At 38.7% G+C, this 18,739-nt stretch overlaps 1 protein-coding gene across 3 annotated transcripts in view; it reads left to right on the top strand.

Moving 5' to 3' along the window:
* Positions 1–18,739, top strand: part of LOC126259659 (mothers against decapentaplegic homolog 4) — a 171,667-nt gene that overhangs the window by 76,504 nt on the left and 76,424 nt on the right. For all 3 annotated transcript variants that reach the window (XM_049956594.1, XM_049956591.1, XM_049956592.1), the window contains one exon: positions 11,904–12,101. In XM_049956594.1, the coding sequence (XP_049812551.1) occupies positions 11,904–12,101 (198 nt within the window). The remainder of the gene's footprint in view (positions 1–11,903; positions 12,102–18,739) is intronic.

Here is an 18,739-nt window from a genome sequence, read left to right as displayed (position 1 = left end):
TAATTAGGAGTGACAGTACAGTTGTGTACAATGGTGAGAGCAGTGTCACGCTTATCATTTAGGGTTTTAATAACGAAGTACTGAACAATCGTAGCTTTATACTAAGCTGACTTGTTTTATAAGTTCCTCTGGTGTTCTGGGACAACATTACAATAAATTTTCAGAAACTGTGTGCAAGATGAGGGCAAAAAAATGTGTACAAATATGCACAAAACACCAGGACTTAACTTCTACATGTGCTTCCTTGAACTGATACTGAAAGGCTTGGAGGTATTTTACCAAGAATGTAGAGTATAAATAACTTAGATGTCTTGACATACACTTCCAAAATGGAAACACACGATTCTAAACTTCTGTTCTTGTCTGATAAAATCTCAGGCAATGGTATTCTACCAGGTTTTTGTGTTAAAGTGTGTCAATAAGGGTGAGAATGAAAAGTGCTGTCAGAGGAAAAAATGAACAGAAAGTGTATGTGTGCAGATTGTGTAAGGAATTTATGATATTAATTTTTTGTAATAATGTTTAGCTAATTTGCTGTTACTTTGCTCTGTGCTTCTAGTCATGTAATGATGGATATCTTGACCTCGTTGTAAAATGTAAGACAATGTATCTAAAATGAAATACAGCTGGTCTGGCGTAGAAATGATCAAAGTAATCGGAAAGATTGGATACCAGTGGCTGTAAAGAGCACTAAACAGAGTTTGGAAAGAAAGTGTAATACTTAATGATTGAAAGCAATCAATAATCATTCCATTATTAAAAAGGGTGACAGAAATTTGTGTATCATGATGTAGCTCTGTTATTCTGTGGACTAAAAATCTATTAGTCCCTCCTTCAGAATAAAATACGTAATAAAATAATCTATACTTGAGAAAGAGCAACATGGTTTTAGACGTCGGAGATAAACTACTGGTCTCAATTTTGTCACAAGTGTTAGAAGGAAAATAAAACACTATTAACTGTTTTTCTGGGCATAGAAAAAGACTATGATATTGTACCTTGCAGGAATGTATACAAATAACTGGTGTGCAAAGTAATTATTACATCACCACACAAGTGAGGGAATTACATTTTGAAACAGAGCTGCATGTGGGTCCGGAATGGGAAGTCAGGAAAGATTGAAACAAAGTGTTCAGTTCAACAAAGAAATCGCTCCTCTTTATCATCATAATGTTGCAGTCTTCAGTCCTGAGACTGGTTTGATGCAGCTCTCCATGCTACCCTATCCTGTGCAAGCTTCTTCATCTCCCAGTACTTACTGCAACCCACATCTTTCTGAATCTGCTTAGTGTATTCATCCCTTGGTCTCCCTCTACGATTTTTACCCTCCAGGCTGCCCTCCAATGATAAATATGTGATCCCTTGATGCCTCAGAATATGTCCTACCAACCGATCCCTTCTTCTAGTTGTGCCACAAACTCCTCTTCTCCCCAATTCTATTCAATACTTCATCATTAGTTATGTGATCTACCCATCTAATCGTCAGCATTCTTCTGTAGCACCACATTTCAAAAGTTTCTATTCTCTTCTTGTCCAAACTATTTATCGTCCACGTTTCACTTCCATACACTCCATACAAATACTTTCAGAAACGATTTCTGACACACATATCTGTACTCGATGTTAACACATTTCTCTTCTTCAGAAACGCTTTCCTTGGCATTGCCAGTCTACATTTGATATCCTCTCTACTTCGACCATCATCAGTTATTTTGCTCCCCAAATAGTAAAACTCCTTTACTAGTTTAAGTGTCTCATTTCCTAATCTAATTCCCTCAGCATCACCCGACTTAATTCAACTACATTCCATGATCCTCGTTTTGCTTTTGTTGATGTTCATTTTATATCCTCCTTTCAAGACACTGTCCATTCCGTTCAACTGCTCTTCCAAGTCCTTTGCTGTCTGACAGAATTACAATGTCATCGGCGAACCTCAAAGTTTTAATTTCTTCTCCATGGATTTTAATACCTACTCTGAATTTTTCTTTTGTTTCCTGTACTGCTTGCTCAATATACAGATTGAATAACATCAGGGATAGGCTACAACCCTGTCTCACTCCCTTCCGAACCACTGCTTCCCTTTCATGCCCCTCGACTCTTATAACTGCCATCTGGTTTCTGTACAAATTGTAAATAGCCTTTCGCTCCCTGTATTTTACCCTGCCACCTTTAGAATTTGAAAGAGTATTCCAGTCAACGTTGTCAAAACCTTTCTCTAAGTCTACAAATGCTAGAAACGTAGCTTTGCCTTTCCTTAATCTTTCTTCTAAGGTAAGTCGTAAGGTCAGTATTGCCTCACGTGTTCCAATATTTCTACGGTATCCAAACTGATCTTCCCCGAGGTCAGCTTCTACCAGTTTTTACATTCGTCTGTAAAGAATTCGCGTTAGTATTTTGCAGCTGTGACTTATTAAACTGATTGTTCGGTAATTTTCACATGTGTCAACACCTGCTTTCTTTGGGATTGGAATTATTATATTCTTCTTGAAGTCTGAGGGTATTTCGCCTGTCTCATACATCTTGCTCACCAGATGGTAGAGTTTTGTCAGGGCTGGCTCTTCCAAGGCCATCAGTAGTTCTAATGGAATGTTGTCTACTCCCGGGGCCTTGTTTCGACTCAGGTCTTTCAGTGCTCTGTCAAACTCTTCACGCAGTATTGTATCTCCCATTTCATCTTCATCTACATCCTCTTCCATTTCCATAATATTGTCCTCAAGCACATCGCCCATGTATAGACCCTCTATATACTCCTTCTAAATGATTAATGGAAAATCTCATATAAAGATGTGAAACAAATATTAACAAAGAGATAGAGGGGCTGGCCAGTACTTACCTCATCTCAGTACAGCCGATAGATACACACACACACACACACACACACACACACACACACACACACGAAAAAATAATAATAATAATAATACACACAAAAAAAATAATACACACAAATTTTTTGTGTATCTATCGGCTGTACTGAGCTGAGGTATATACTCCTTCCACCTTTCTGCTTTCCCTTCTTTGCTTAGAACTGGGTTTCCATCTGAGCTCTTGATATTCATACAAGTGGTTCTCTTTTCTCCAAAGGTCTCTCTAATTTTCCTGTAGGCAGTATCTATCTTACCCCTAGTGAGATAAGCCTCTAAATCCTTACATTTGTCCTCTAGCCATCCCTGCTTAGCCATTTTACACTTCCTGTCGATCTCATTTTTGAGACGTCTGTACGAGGTGTGGCTAGAAAAAAACCGGACTAGTACTGGTGAAACAATAAAACGAATGCAATAAGGCTAAAAGTCACATGGCCTGTCACGTGACTCTCGCTCCGCCTACTGCTCGAGTTTCATCTGCCTCCTGCACTCAGTCTGCCCGTGGCGTCTGTTTTAAGTAGTTGACGTTTTGTCTGTGCGTCGGAAAATGTTGAGTGTACAGAAAGAACAGCGTGTTAACATCAAATTTTGTTTCAAACTAGGAAAATCTGCAAGTGAAACGTTTGTAATGTTACAACAAGTGTACGGCGATGATTGTTTATCGCGAACACAAGTGTTTGAGTGGTTTAAACGATTTAAAGATGGCCGCGAAGACACCAGTGATGACACTCGCACTGGCAGACCATTGTCAGCAAAAACTGATGCAAACGTTGAAAAAATCGGTTAACTTGTTCGACAAGATCGCCGTTTAACAATCAGAGCAGTGTCTGAGTTAACAGGAGTTGACAAGGAAAGTGTCGAACAAGTTTACCGATTTTTTCAATGTTTGCATCAGTTTTTGCTGACAATGGTCTGCCAGTGCGAGTGTCATCACTAGTGTCTTCACGGCCATCTTTAAATCGTTTAAACCACTCAAACACTTGTGTTCGCGATAAACAATCATCGCCGTACACTTGTTGTAACATTACAAACGTTTCACTTGCAGATTTTCCTAGTTTGAAACAAAATTTGATGTTAACACGCTGTTCTTTCTGTACACTCAACATTTTCCGACGCACAGACAAAACGTCAACTACTTAAAACAGATGCCACGGGCAGACTGAGTGCAGGAGGCAGATGAAACTCGAGCAGTAGGCGGAGCGAGAGTCACGTGACAGGCCACGCGACTTTCGGCCTTATTGCATTCGTTTTATTGTTTCACCAGTACTAGTCCGGTTTTTTTCTAGCCACACCTCGTATTCCTTTTTGCCTGCTTCATTTACTGCATTTTTATATTTTCTCCTTTCGTCAATTAAGTTCAATATTTCTTCTGTTACCCAAGGATTTCTACTAGCCCTCGTCTTTTTACCTACTTGATCCTCTGCTGCCTTCACTACTTCATCCCTCAGAGCTACCCATTCTTCTTCTACTGTACTTCTTTCTACCATTCTTGTCAATTGTTCCCTTATGCTCTCCCTGAAACTCTGTACAACCTCTGGTTCTTTCATTTTATCCAGGTCCCATCTCCTTAAATTCCCACCTTTTTGCAGTTTCTTCATTTTTAAGATAACCAATAAATTGTGGTCAGAGTCCACATATGCCCCTGGAAATGTCTTACAATTTAAAACCTGGTTCCTAAATCTCTGTCTTACCATTATATAATCTATCTGATACCTTCTAGTATCTCCAGGATTCTTCCATGTATACAACCTTCTTTCATGATTCTTGAACCAAGTGTTAGCTATGATTAGGTTATGCTCTGTGCAAAACTCTACCAGGCGGCTTCCTCTTTCATTTCTTAGCCCCAATCCATTTTCACCTACTATGTTTCCTTCTCTCCCTTTTCCTACTCTCGAATTCCAGTCACCCATTACTATTAAATTTTTATCTCCCTTCACTACCTGAATAATTTCTTTTATCTCATCCTACATTTCTTCGATTTCTTCATCATCTGCAGAGCTAGTTGGCATATAAACTTGTACTACTGTAGTAGGCGTGGGCTTCGTGTCTATCTTGGCCACAATAATGCGTTCACTATGCTGTTTGTAGTAGCTTACCCGCACTCCTATTTTTTTATTCATTATTAAACCTACTCCTGCATTACCTCTATTTGATTGTGTGTTTATAACCCTGTATTCACCTGACCAAAAGTCTTGTTCCTCCTGCCACCGAACTTCACTAATTCCCACTATATCTAACTTTAACCTATCCATCTCCCTTTTTAAATTTTCTAATCTACCTGCCCGGTTAAGGGATCTGACATTCCTCGCTCCGATCCGTAGAACGTCAGTTTTCTTTTTCCTGATAACGATGTCCTCCTGAGTAGTCCCCACCTGGAGATCCGAATGGGGTCTATTTTACCTCCAGAATATTTTACCCAAGAGGACGCCATCATCATTTATCCATACAGTAAAGCTACATGCCCTCGGGAAAAATTACGGCCGTAGTTTCCCCTTGCTTTCAGCCGTTCGCAGTACCCTCACAGCAAGGCCGTTTTGGTTATTGTTGCAAGGCCAGGTCAGTCAATCATCCAGACTGTTGCCCCTGCAACTACTGAAAAGGCTGCTGCCCCTCTTCAGGAACCACACATTTGTCTGGCCTCTCAACAGATACCCCTCCGTTGTGGTTGCACCTATGGTACGGCCATCTGTATCGCTGAGGCACGCAAGCCTCCCCACCAACGGCAAGGTCCATGGTTCATGGGGAAGGATCATAACAGATGAAGTTTTAAAAGCAGTCGAAAGAAATGGCTCAGTGTGTAATTCCATAGTTTTTGCCAATGATATAAAGGTTTGGGATGAGAGGAGTGGAAATACAAACCATACTAGATTTTTGGCATAAAGAATTCATGAACATGGATCTTAAAATCAGTTAAACTAACACACTTTGCTTAGTGTCTATTAGAAATTCTCCAACGTGCCGACAAAGAATTGGAGATCGATGGATGGACATGGTGCGCAAATTCCAGTACTTTGATGGAACACTTATCCAGTACTGTAAGATGCCTGCCATTCTGCAAAGTGATGACTTTTGTAGCTCTCAACACAGAAAAACATGACACAATGTTAAACAGTCATGTTTGGAACTGCACAAGTACAGTGCAAAATGTTCACAAGTGTAATACACAGATAACAATGGGCAGACTAACAGCATAACCGAATTAATAGCAAACCCAAGTATCAATGCACAGTACTAGAATGACAATTAACATTATGAGCGATGAAATGTCTTTTTGAGCTGCTGTGTAGGCTTTTAATAGGAGCAGTAATCCGAAGAATTAGCGATGTTGCTAGGAGGACAATAATGATTGAATCTTGCACTTGTGCCATCATCTGTGGTGCTTCTCCTGGCAGTTGGCTCGTTAATGTACCTCTGGATTGATGGATGAGACTCAGTGTGGTGCACCATTCTGAGATCCGCGTCAGCTGGAGGTTAACATGGTGTGGCTTGGGGTATATGTCCTGCAGACACAGAGGTGGAGTGCAGCAGTGGTCCAGCAGTGGCTGGATGAGACAGTGGCATCTGTGGCTGGATAATGCAGGCCAAAAGATGTAGTAAACCAATGGGTTATCACAGCCTTTCCCCCTTGCAGAAGAAGGGTACCATCCAGCAACATGCACCCACACACTGCACAGAATGTCAGAGGACACCTGCCAGGTATATGATATCAATGTCAAGTAGACTGGCTCAGTAGGGTGAAAAGCTTCCTGTTTGCCAGTGCAGGTGTGTAATGCTGGAAGCAGCCCGAACTGTGGATGGCCCCATCAAGGACTGTGTGGTGGTTGGGCATAAGCCAGTGGAGCCTGCACGGTTGCTATGTCCATTTCAGGCTCGACAGTAGTGATGGTTGCATGTGGTTTCAGGCAGCAGCACTCTCAGTTGTGGATCTAGTGGCTTCATCAGACAGGTGTCAAATGACAAATCAGGCTTCAGGAAGAGGCACTCTGACTGGTAGTTGTGTTACAGGATTGTGATGAGTCTTCAGCTGGGAGCTGGGTGCAGGGTTGTAGTGGAGGCTGGGAAACAAGTTCAGAGCCAGGAAAGAAGATCACTGGCGGGGGTTCCATTGAAACAATTGGAGAATCAGAATAGGGTGAAGTAGGGGCTGTGTCCAGTGGAGTTGTCTGTTAGCCGACCTGCGGAGGCAGATTTGATTCTAATGATGGACAACCATCCTTTCACCTGTGTCAGTGTCCAGTGCCATTCCACTGGGTCCCAACAAGCGTGGTGGGGGTTGTGCTCCAGGTACTGGAATGAGGAGGTGCAGCAGGATATGTGGGTGGCAGCCTTGTAACAGCTCCGCCAGACACTTGCCTCCTAACCATGTTGCCCTTTAAGAAGACAGATAAATGTCAAACCATATTCTGATTGAAACTGTTTGAAGTAATTCTTTCTTTCTTTCTTTTTTTTTTTTTTTTTTTTTTTTTTTTTTTTTTTTTTTTCCAATTGACTTTTAAATATGCAGACTAGCCAGTCCACTTCACTCATCAACTGAGGGTGGAGTGGCAAATATTTGATGTGGTAGACACTGTTCTGATGACAAAAATCACCAAATATGTCAGCCCAGAATTTATGCTGCTGTTCATTATAATTGTGCGTGGGAGGCCTTCAGTTGCAAAGATTTTTGTGGGTGCCTTTATTGCAGCTTCCGTTTTAGTCAAGCGGCTTTTTATGATGTATGGGAATCTTGATCGTCTGCGACAGTGAGCTAGTTGTCATCTAAAAAGAGCCTGCAAAATCCAGATGGATTCATTCCTAGGGCTCCTTGGACATGGGCCAGGGTGATAAAGACTGTCAGGGCACAGCTTGGTGTGTCACACTTTGTTTGCATTGTTGAATTAAGTGCCTGGCCAGTAAACGTATCTCCATGCGAGCAATTTTCTGCATTATACACCCCAGTGACCGTGAGGAGAAGCTGTAACACGTTGGACCAAAGGCCTTTGGGAATCACTACCTACAGCAAGTTCTGGTCTTTAGTTAGCAAAACCCTGCAATCCATCAGAATGAGCTAGTGGTGGAGTGCAAAGAAATGTTGTATTAGGCGGGACTTCTTTCCAGGGCCGGCCGCGGTGGTCTCGCGGTTCTAGGCGCGCAGTCGGGAGCCGTGCGACTGCTACGGTCGCAGGTTCGAATCCTGCCTCGGGCATGGATGTGTGTGATGTCCTTAGGTTAGTTAGGTTTAAGTAGTTCTAAGTTCTAGGGGACTGATGACCACAGCAGTTGAGTCCCATAGTGCTCAGAGCCATTTTGAACTTCTTTCCAGAGGATCAGTCTAGCTACCCCTCGCATGGTGAACTGGCACAACTGTTGTATAATCAGGTCGACGCCGATGGCATCAGCTATGTAAGGAGCTGGGCATAGGGAAATGATAAACTGCTTGCTCAGCCGCATCCTACTGAAAACATGGTATCTCTTAGTGGTCAAAAGTTGGATTAAGTCACATAGGCGAGCAGGAGAGAGAGTTGACACTAGCATGCTATCCTGCATTCCTGAAATGACTCGTAATTACATCAGCTTAAGAAAGGATCCAGTGCTGGAGTCAGTGTGCAGTTCTATCCAGTAGCTGTGTTGCCGGACCAAACAGAGATATCAGTGACTTGACGTCCTTGATGAGATGAAATTTGGTGCCGTATAAGATGACTTGAAATTTTTGGAGGGTGAAGATAATGTCCAGTGCTTCTTTCTCAACTTGGAAATACTTCTTTTGTGTCAAATTGAGAGATTCTGAAGTGAAAGGCTATTCGCTGCTCACAGCAGTCTGGGTTCCTGTGCACTAGTATGTTCAAATCCCTTGCTCTGAAGCACCAGTAGCCATGACGAGCTGCTGCTTCCCTGGGTGAAACATAGCCAGACATGGAGGTTTGAAATGTCGACTCGACTCTGTTGACAAGGTAAATTGTATACTTTTTTTCTGAGATTTGTCAGTGGAAAATGCAATTTTCATCATTGCCAGAATAAACTTGTTATAATAAACTAAGTTAGCAAGAAATTATTTAAATTGTTTTTGATGCAGTCCCCAACAATCAGTCTTTCCTTCTCATCCCGTATGGTAAGTCTCACCTGACCTTCAGTTCTGAATGACTTTCCCAAAATCTACCCCTTTTCCTAGACCTCTCCAGTCTTTTACTTCCCCCTTCTTCCTTCCCCTTCAACCCATCTGCCTGAAGGTGGAGCCACTTGCTCCGAAAGCTTGCCAATCACAACAGTCGTTTATATGCGTGTGCTGCCACCACTTGGTGAGTAGATTTTTTAATCTATCCAATTAAATAATTTGAATATAATAGAGGGAAAAATTCCATGTGGGAAAAATATATATAAAAAACAAAGATGCTGTGACTTACCAAATGGGAAAGCACTGGTAGATAGACACAATAAAAAACACACAAACACACACACAAATTTCAAGCTTTCGCAGTGCAAGGTTGCTTCATCGGGAAAGAGGGAAGGAGAGGGAAAGACAAAAGGATGTGGGTTTTAAGGGAGAGGGTAAGGAGTCATTCCAATCCCGGGAGCGGAAAGACCTACTTTAGAGGGAAAAAAGGAAAGGTATACACTCGCGCGCGCGCACACGCACACACACACACGCACGCACACGCACACACACACACACACACGCACGCACACGCACACACACACACACACACACACACACAAGCAGACATATGTAAATGCCAAATTAAATAATTTTATCAATAATTGATTGTTTTCGTTGTTACATCTTCAGTGCAAATTATTTGTACCTTGTAGGCCCATATCCTAATAGCACAATATTTTCTGTGAAGTAACACATACTGTGATGATTGCTTCCAATAGATATCTTCACATTCACTGCATACAATAATTTTTAAATTTTCAAAACAGCATATCTTGTAACCTTACCAGTTAACTTAAGCAGTTGCCAATCCATTGTACAGTAAATTTAAAAATTATTGTATGCATTAAAAGTGAAGATATCTGTTGGAAATAATCATCACAGTGCATGTTACACCTCATAGAAAATGTTATGCCATTATAATAATGGTGTACAAGGTTGGAATAATTTGCACTGCAGATAGTCACACAGTGACCAATAATGGATTTCAATATTTATGACCGATGCTGTCATTTATCCAAAATATGTTCGCAATAATACGGTCGTGGGTCACACAGTTCCCAGTGGAATTCGACATTTTGAAGGAAGCATGGTGTAAGAAAAATCGGGTATTGGTGATCTTGTTGCCTCTCCTTGTAAAATCAGGTATGGTTATTGCTTAATTCCAAAAAATTTTGACGATGCTAAAAATGAAATGGCTTCATGGTTTTTGTAGAAGTTATGAACAAAATAAAATTTAAAAAAATGTTTTTCTTGTCAAGAAGACAAGCAGATAAATATAATTAGTTACATATAAAGAACCACAGGATGTGTGTTGCAAGATTTAAAAATAATAATAGAAAGAAGCCAATGGATTGGAAATAAAATGAACATGACCCTAAAGTCAAGAAGCATATCTAACAGATCTTTCATGTACTATTTTCATCTGGTCTAAGACATTACACTTCATTCCATATTTGTAACTAACTCTTTATCTCTTTTTACAGCTGTTGCTCCTTTGACTCTACAATCAGTACTTCTGTTCTGTGTCAGTTTATTTAATTTCCGAATGTTCAGTGCATGGTGTTTACATTGTGAAAAATAACTGTCTTGACCACATTACTTTATGGGACATATTCTGCAATATATGGTCCTTTTTTCAGACCTGTGGGATAGTGTTCAATTTTTTAAAAACACGTCTTGTAGTAAAATATTGTTTGTTTCATTTCAGGTATAATTTTCCAGGCACTTTATACTGTGGAATCATTTGTTTCTTTTAGTCTGAGTTAAGCACAATTTTTCTCCATTTTCTATGGTCGATACTTGATCACATTTTTGTGTAGTGTTTCAGAATTTCAAACAAACTTCTCCTTGGGTTTTCTCTTCCTCTGTCACTCTTTACATCTTAGCAAGACAGTGATTTTTTAGTGTCCCAGTGAGTAACAGTGCTCTGAAAAATGGTTATCCAGATTGGGTCAGAATATGGTTACTGTAATGATGTACATATAACGGACATAGTATTTCTTGCAAAAGAAACATAACTGTTAACAGCAAACTGATATGCTGCATCTGTTCAGATCGAGTATTATGAAGCTTAAAGAGCGAAAAAGGACATTACCACTCAAGGTGTGGTATTGCTTTAGTACTAGATGTCGTAAAAGATGACCATATAAACTTTGTTCATTACTTATTTAAAAGTAGAAAATTTTTTAGTCGCAACACTACTTGACACAGCAAGAACTTGAGCATTGGTGTTTTATGACTAATAAAGTAGTGCAAGATGTCTGATATGCCATACATATTTGAAACCATGGCAGTACTGGAAGAAGGTAACAGCGCAGAATAATTAGTGCCAATGTTGCTGCAAGGGACATAATATTTTCTCTGCATATGTTGTTTAAAATTGCCATTACAAATTGTTCTCAGAAACGTACAGGTGTGCAAATCAGAGTAAATTTACTGTGCGCTAAAATATTTTGGTAAATTAACCACCTCTTCTTAAATAGTATAATAAATTTATAATAAAAAAGGTGATTGAGCTGTAACCACTCATCGTTCTTTTTATTATTGATGACTGTCCATGTCAAAGTCTGTTTGCTACCTTTAAGCTACATATTGGTTTCTAGTGCCATTTTCTGCGTGTCTCTTAAAAAGGACATGGACATAACATTCAGAATGCAATTATGTTCAATGAGAAAGAGTCCCCCCCTCCTCCTTACATATGTTAGGCATGTAGGCAAGAAGTTGATTTTTAAAAGGTAAACATTTCTAAGACTTCAAATTATGTTTTCTAATGAATGTGTTCTTGCTGGTTCCATAAGGTTTTACATTGTGGATATTAATTTGCTTCATCTTCTCCTGTTACAGTTCCTACTTCATTTGCTGATTAAAAAAAAAAGAGTATATAGCTTATCATTTAATTGTTATAGGAGCTAGTCAGCAAAGTCCAGCAGCTTCAATTTCACCAAGTGTACAGCAAAATGGCTTTAATGCAGCAGCACTGAGAGGTACTTCACCTACACAACAGCCATTTACTGCTGCTCAAGGCACTTGGACAGGAAATAATACTCTAACTTACACACAGAGTATGCAGCCACCTGATCCCAGGACTCACCATCCCAGCTTCTGTAAGTTTTTCATTGTCTCACTTCTCTGATTCAAGAACACGTTGCTTGTTATCTCGTTACATTTGTTAGAACTGCTACTATTCAACAGCTGTGGAAAATATTTTAACAAGATTTTTTTGTTTTTTTTTTTTTAATTTTATTTTTTAAATATACATATTAGCTTTCAAATTTTTTATAGTATCCTTTTGTGTATTTACAACTTGTTTTAAGTGACGTTTGTTGTTCCTATCATGTACTTGTTGTTGCTTTATTGGTAAACATTTTTTCTGAAGTTTCAAATAAAAGTATGTTACTATGCTGTTCTTTCCTCAGGGAAGCTAGTACCATTGAAATAAAAATAGTTTCATCTTATAACATCACATCTGCACATTTGTTTCCTGCAATGATCATGAGTTCAGATTTCTCCTCCAGTTTTTCTGTGTGTGTGTGTGTGTGTGTGTGTGTGTGTGTGTTGTATGCAGCAGCTGCCTCACTTCCCAGTCACTTTAATACACCGTTGTAGTGATTGGAAATAGCCGTTCTGATTTGTTACCCTGCCATCTTAAATTATGGTATGTGATAAAATTTTTAAATACTCAGAACATAGAGGTGCTTAGGATTCATTATTTACTTCCTCATTTTGTGGGCCAGAGCTCAGTAGTAAGCAGTTGGTGATGGCAATTCTAGGAAGAACATCATGAAGAGCATTATGGGCAAATTACCCTTATCAGTGTTGACCTTGTGTAGCATGTTTGATATCACCTTATGGAGAACCATTGCTTCATTATAAGAAAAACCCATTAGCCAAAATCTGAGTCAGAAGAGACATACTGCACTTTGCCTTTAGTGGATATTGTAAATACCGTACATATTTTATTTCTGGTTCTGTTGCTTTATTTTACCAGCAGATGTCAATTCTGTAACACTTCGAGGTCTAAAAAAGCATAACAATGTTAGTCAGTTTAATAATATGCTACTATTTTATTTGTTTGCACATGAAGTTGGTCCTGTAAACAGTTATAATAAAGATTTTGTTACAGTTTACCCTGGCCGTAAGATTGCTAGATGTCATAACGGTATAAAGTACAAGTACACTGGACTTTTATTTGTTTGAGGAAGCAAGTTCACTGCCTGCCCCACACACTCCAGCAAATGCAACTCACACACACATGACCACAGTCTCTGGTTGCTGAGGCTTCAGGAGCCAGAGACTGCTGTGGTCATGTATGTGTGAGTTGCATTTGCAGGAGTGTGTGTGTATGTGTGTGTGGGGGGGGGAGGGGGTCTATTTTCGATGAAGGCCTTATTGGCTCACTTTCTAACAGTCTTTTTGACTTGTGTATCTGCAACTCATCATCTTCGCCATATGGTGAAATAGCAACTGTCTTAATATATTATTTATTTCATATTAAATATGTAAGCAAGAAAAAGTTTAGAAAATTGAAATTATGCTTAATGTTTGTTGGAAGTTGCTAAGTGCTCTCATTACGAAACACTGGATGAATCTGGTTTGGGTAATTTGTTCTCCATTTTGAGGAAAAGCAAGTTTTTTACTCATCAAAATGTTTATGATGTCATATCTCCTTAACTATGTGTCATATTTGTATAGTGATATAATTTTGCAGATATGTTCAGTGATATATGTAGATACTGTCTGCAAAGTGTATTGTGAATAGAGTCAGTACTAAAGAAGTAGTAAAGCAAAACGTCATGCCTGATGTTGAAGTTTTACTGTATGCTGTTTTAAGAAAAAGCTAGCATTTTCACATATCTAAATGTTTATGATGTCGTATGTCCTGAACTGTTAGTAACATAAAGTGCAGATTCATTCAGTGGTAATGTGTGGATACTGTCTGCAAACTGCGTTACAAATAGAGTTGGTAGTAAGGAAGTAATAAATTAAAATGTCCTTTCTAATGCTGAAGTTTTACTGTAAGAACAACAACATAAAGCGATAAAACATTTTCGTTTCTTCGTTTTGTAGGTGTGTTAGTGAAAAGAGATTCATAAAGTTTTGAAATTGTGTGTAAAGTTTGTTGGAAGTCACTAATTGCTCTCTTTCTCAAATCTGAATGAATAAATTCCATCAGTTATGTTACCTCACACCGTTTCTGACTATAGCGCCTGCCTTACTGTGTTAAACTTTTAACATAAGATCATCCCTCTTAATGAGTAGTTTGACAGGATTTAATTATGTGAAGTATTGAAAAACGAATATTTGTTTGGCCCCTGGATTTAGATAGCAACCTGCAACTAGATAGCAATCTGCAACTGGTACCAGGTGTCCCTTCTAAAAGTATTCAGCACATTTTCTCTGATGTTTCAGCAGATATTTGCAATTCCCTTTCTGCATTGTGTAGCTGTAGTCATCCCAAACAAATACTGCTCATCACGTACTTCATGAGACGCTGAGTGTCGATGAAAAGCATCGGAGTGCTTACTGTAACAAACAAAATAATTTTTAAAGCAGAACTTTACATGCCCATTCAATAGAACAGTCCCATAGCGGGCTAGTGGGTTAATATACATTAACAAGAACAGTAAGAGAGAAAGAATAACCAGTGTTCCATCAGTGGCTGAAATTGTGTGTAAAGTTTGTTGGAAATCACTGATTGCTCTCTTTCTCAAATCTGCATGAATAAAGTCAGTCAGTTATGTTACCTCACACTGTTTCTGACTATAACACTTATCTTACCGTGTTAAACTTTTAACAGAAGATCATCCCTCTTAATGAGTAGTTTATGACAGAATTTAATTATGTGAAGTATTGAAAACCAAATATTTTTTTGCCCCTGGAATTAGATACCAACCTTCGACTGCTACCAGGTGTCCCTCCTAAAAATATTCAGTGCATTTTTTGTGATGTATCAGAAGATATTTGCAATTTCCTTTCTGCATTGTGTGGCTGGAGTCATCCCGAGCAAATACTGCTCATCATGTCCTTCATGAGACAACAAGTGTCAATGGAAAGCATCAGCTTGCTTCTCGTAACAGACAAAATAATTTTTAAAGCAGAAATTTACATGCCCATTCAATTGAACAGTCCCAAAGTAGGCTAGTGGTTTTTTTTTTTTTTTTTTTGTCAGTATATATTAACAGGAACAGTAAGAGAGAAAGAATAACCGATGTTCCAGCAGCAAATTAGCAGCGCTGCTGCATTGCAGTGGCAGTCAGGTCCAAGGGTGGTGCTCTCACTCCTGGGAGTACTGTTCATTCTTCATGTTTTACTTTCCTTGGTACTACATATCAATAAAACAAATATCACACTAGACTAATTTGGGAGAGCTCTATTGAATGAGAATGTAAAATTCTACTGTAAAAATAATTTTGCTTGTAAACCGCTTTCCATCGATGCTGGGTGTCACATGAAAGATGTGATGACCAGTATCTGTTTGGGTTGAATACAGCTACGTATTGACAAAACGAAACTGCAAATAGCTGCCAAAACACCTGAGAAATTTCATCTTATGACTCTTAGGAGAGAACCTTGTGAGCTGAAATATATGCTAGTTAAGTGAACTAAATATATTGATTATGTAAATGTTCCTTCACAACCTTACAAATTAGCTGCTAAAATGATATAAGCTCATCCATATAAATGACTATTTCTGATTAATAACATTTAAACTTAATTTAATTCGTCTTCTAAAAAACATACTATGAACATATTTTCACAGTAAATGAATTGTTTTTGCAGTTGCAAATATGGACAGCCATCAGCTGTACAAGGGATCGATGGCAGTGGAAACTTGTGCCAGACAGGGACTCGAACCGGTATTTCCAGCTTTACATGAGTAGTCACCCTAACTGCTTTGACTATCCCTGTACGACTCAAGGCCACATCCAAACTTCCACACGTCGTCCATCATACATCATAACCTGTACTCGTACACAAATTATGTAATTTCCATACAGGGGAGGATGTTTTAACTGTAAGTCACTTCTTGGTATCAGCAGATAAATAAGATATGGCAGAGCCTGTGTTGTTAAGAAGAACAATGCCATGTTCCTTCAAACATGCATGCAGATCTGAAGGAACATTCCTTCATTCTTCTTAACAGCACAGGCCTTGCATAACATATTTCCTCAGTGTCCACATAGAACTAATAATGGTAGCACATTACTTAGACTGAAGATAAAATCACTCATTATCAACTGCTTTTTGGCATTTATTATTGTGTTAAAGTCTCTTCCAGACTTCTGTCTGCTTTGTGGTCTATCCTTTCTGCACTTGTTCTCTTTTGTCATCCATCCACTTCCATTAGGTTGTCATTTCAGTATTTTCTTATCTCTCTGAGATTACGAAGAACAGGTGACCAGTACTTACCATGTTGAGGCAAACTTCCAGTACTACCAATACATACATTTAAAAGCAAAATACTAATTCGTACTTTAAGAACTATTAGTTTCACCCGCAGGGAGGAAAGTGGTAACAATACCCTATGGTTTTAAGCTTTCCCTTTTAGGCACACTAAATGCTTGTAACAAAAGCTCAGTTCGATTTGCCAGAAGTAATCCAGGTCGTTTATTAATTTTCTGTTTATTTATTTTTTCTGCTTATACAATTGTCATCTTCAACGCGTGTAAATGCAAAACCTCCAGAAGTGCTTTTATGCCCACATTGTTAATTTGTACTATTTTATTTTTTATGTGTTTTTGTATGTTATTTTTCTTTTATTGTAATTTATTTTCAGGCTTATTTTCAAACTGGCTCTATTAAGTTCTTCATTTAGTTTTTAAGTTAATATTCACAAGAGGCAAAGTAAAATGTCATGAGCAGTGTGAAGGTAGTTCAGGTAGATTTCCAATAACTCGTATTCCTTCTTTCTTTTCCTTGTTTAGTGATCTGAGAATTTCATTTAGGGCTGCTGGGAATAGTCACAATGATAGGAATATCCATGCTTGACACTTTTTTTTCCCCATGTCTGAATTTGTCTTCATCATCATGAAGTCTAATGGAAGCTGTAATATTGATGTTTACATTCTTTAGCACACTTCAGCTGTTGAATCAATGCCTTGTTTCTCCAGGGCTGTTAATAAGGACTTTTTATTTAATTTAGTCAAAAGCTTTCTCAGATACAATAAATCTCAAGAAGAGTGATAGTCTGTACTTGTTACTCCATTCTGTAATTCCATTGAGGACTCGTCAATGGTCTATTGTGCTGCACGTGCTTCTAAGTCTATAAATAATGTTAACTACAGAAAAGAGGTCATTTATTCAATGAAAAGTTGTGTTTTCATTGTGTAGCTAATCAAGTCTCTGAATTTACAGGTAAAATTCTCAGCTTATATTTTATATCCAAAATAATAAAAAAGAACAACTTCCATGATCTAACAGTACCACTTGAATTATTATTCAATTATGCATTAAGCAGTGACCCGATTCTCTCACAGCAATACTTTTAACACACCAAAGGGGTAGGCGTAAATATCACTCAACTATGGCTAATTACAAAAAAAAGTCATTTTCATTCTTTGACTTAAGAATTAAAAGCTGCTTGAGTATTAATTTATTTAACACTCACCATCTGCACTACTGCAATCGAGTAGAGCTTGAACAGTGTCTACTTCAAGTTCACAAAGGTCTATGTTGGTGTCTCACAGCATTTACACTCAGTGAGCCTACACAAAACAAGTGTAATGAAATAAATGATTCAGATATTTAAATCAATACTACTGATAGCCTTGGGAAAGCCAGCCTTGACAAAACTCTACTATCTGGTGAGCAAGACATATGAGACAGGCGAAATACCCTCAGACTTCAAAAAGAATAATTCCAATCCCAAAGAAAGCAGGTGTTGACGGATGTGAAAATTACCGAACTGTCAGTTTAATAAGTAACGGCTGCAAAATACTAACATGAATTCTTAAGATACAGATGGAAAAACTGGTAGAAACCGAACGCGTGGAAGATCAATTTGGATTCCGTAGAAATGTTGGAACACGTGAGGCAATACTGACCTTACGAGTTATCAAGAAGATGGATTAAGGAAAGGCAAACCTATGTTTGTAGCATTTGTAGACTTATAGAAAACTTTTGACAATGTTGACTGGAATACTTTATCAAATCCTGAAGGTCGCAGGGGTAAAATACAGGGAGCGAAAGGCTATTTACAATTTGTACAGAAACAATATGGCAGTTGTAAGAGTCAAGGGGCATGAAAGGGAAGCAGTGGTTGGGAAGGGAGTGAGACAGGGTTGTAGCATATCCTGGATGTTATTCAGTCTGTACATTCAGCAAGGAATAAAGGAAACAAAAGAAAAATTTGAAGTAGGAATTAAAATCCTCAGAGAAGAAATGAAAACTTTGTGGTTTGTTGATAATATTGTAATTCTATCAGAGACAGCAAAGGATCTGGAAGAGCAGTTGAACGGAATGGACAGTGTCTGTAAAATTATCAGTTAGAATTGAAGTGTCATCTGCAAAAAGAGTATATTTACTCTTTGTATCAGAACGAAGTGGGAGATCATTAATGAAGATGAGAAACAACAATACACCCAAAACAGAGCCTTGTGGCACACCACAACTTACTGTGCCCCACTCAGATGATGCAGGTTCTCCGGATGTGCCATTCAGCTTTACAGTCCGCTTTCGGTCCTTTAGGTATGACTGAAGCCACGAACCAGTGGTACCACCCAAACCGTAATATTCTGCTTTT

Source organism: Schistocerca nitens, chromosome 5 (genome assembly GCF_023898315.1).
Source record: "Schistocerca nitens isolate TAMUIC-IGC-003100 chromosome 5, iqSchNite1.1, whole genome shotgun sequence".
Classification (NCBI taxonomy): Eukaryota; Metazoa; Arthropoda; class Insecta; order Orthoptera; family Acrididae; genus Schistocerca; species Schistocerca nitens.
Note: the sequence above shows the minus strand (reverse complement) of the source record. Positions and strands in the feature narration are given on the sequence as shown.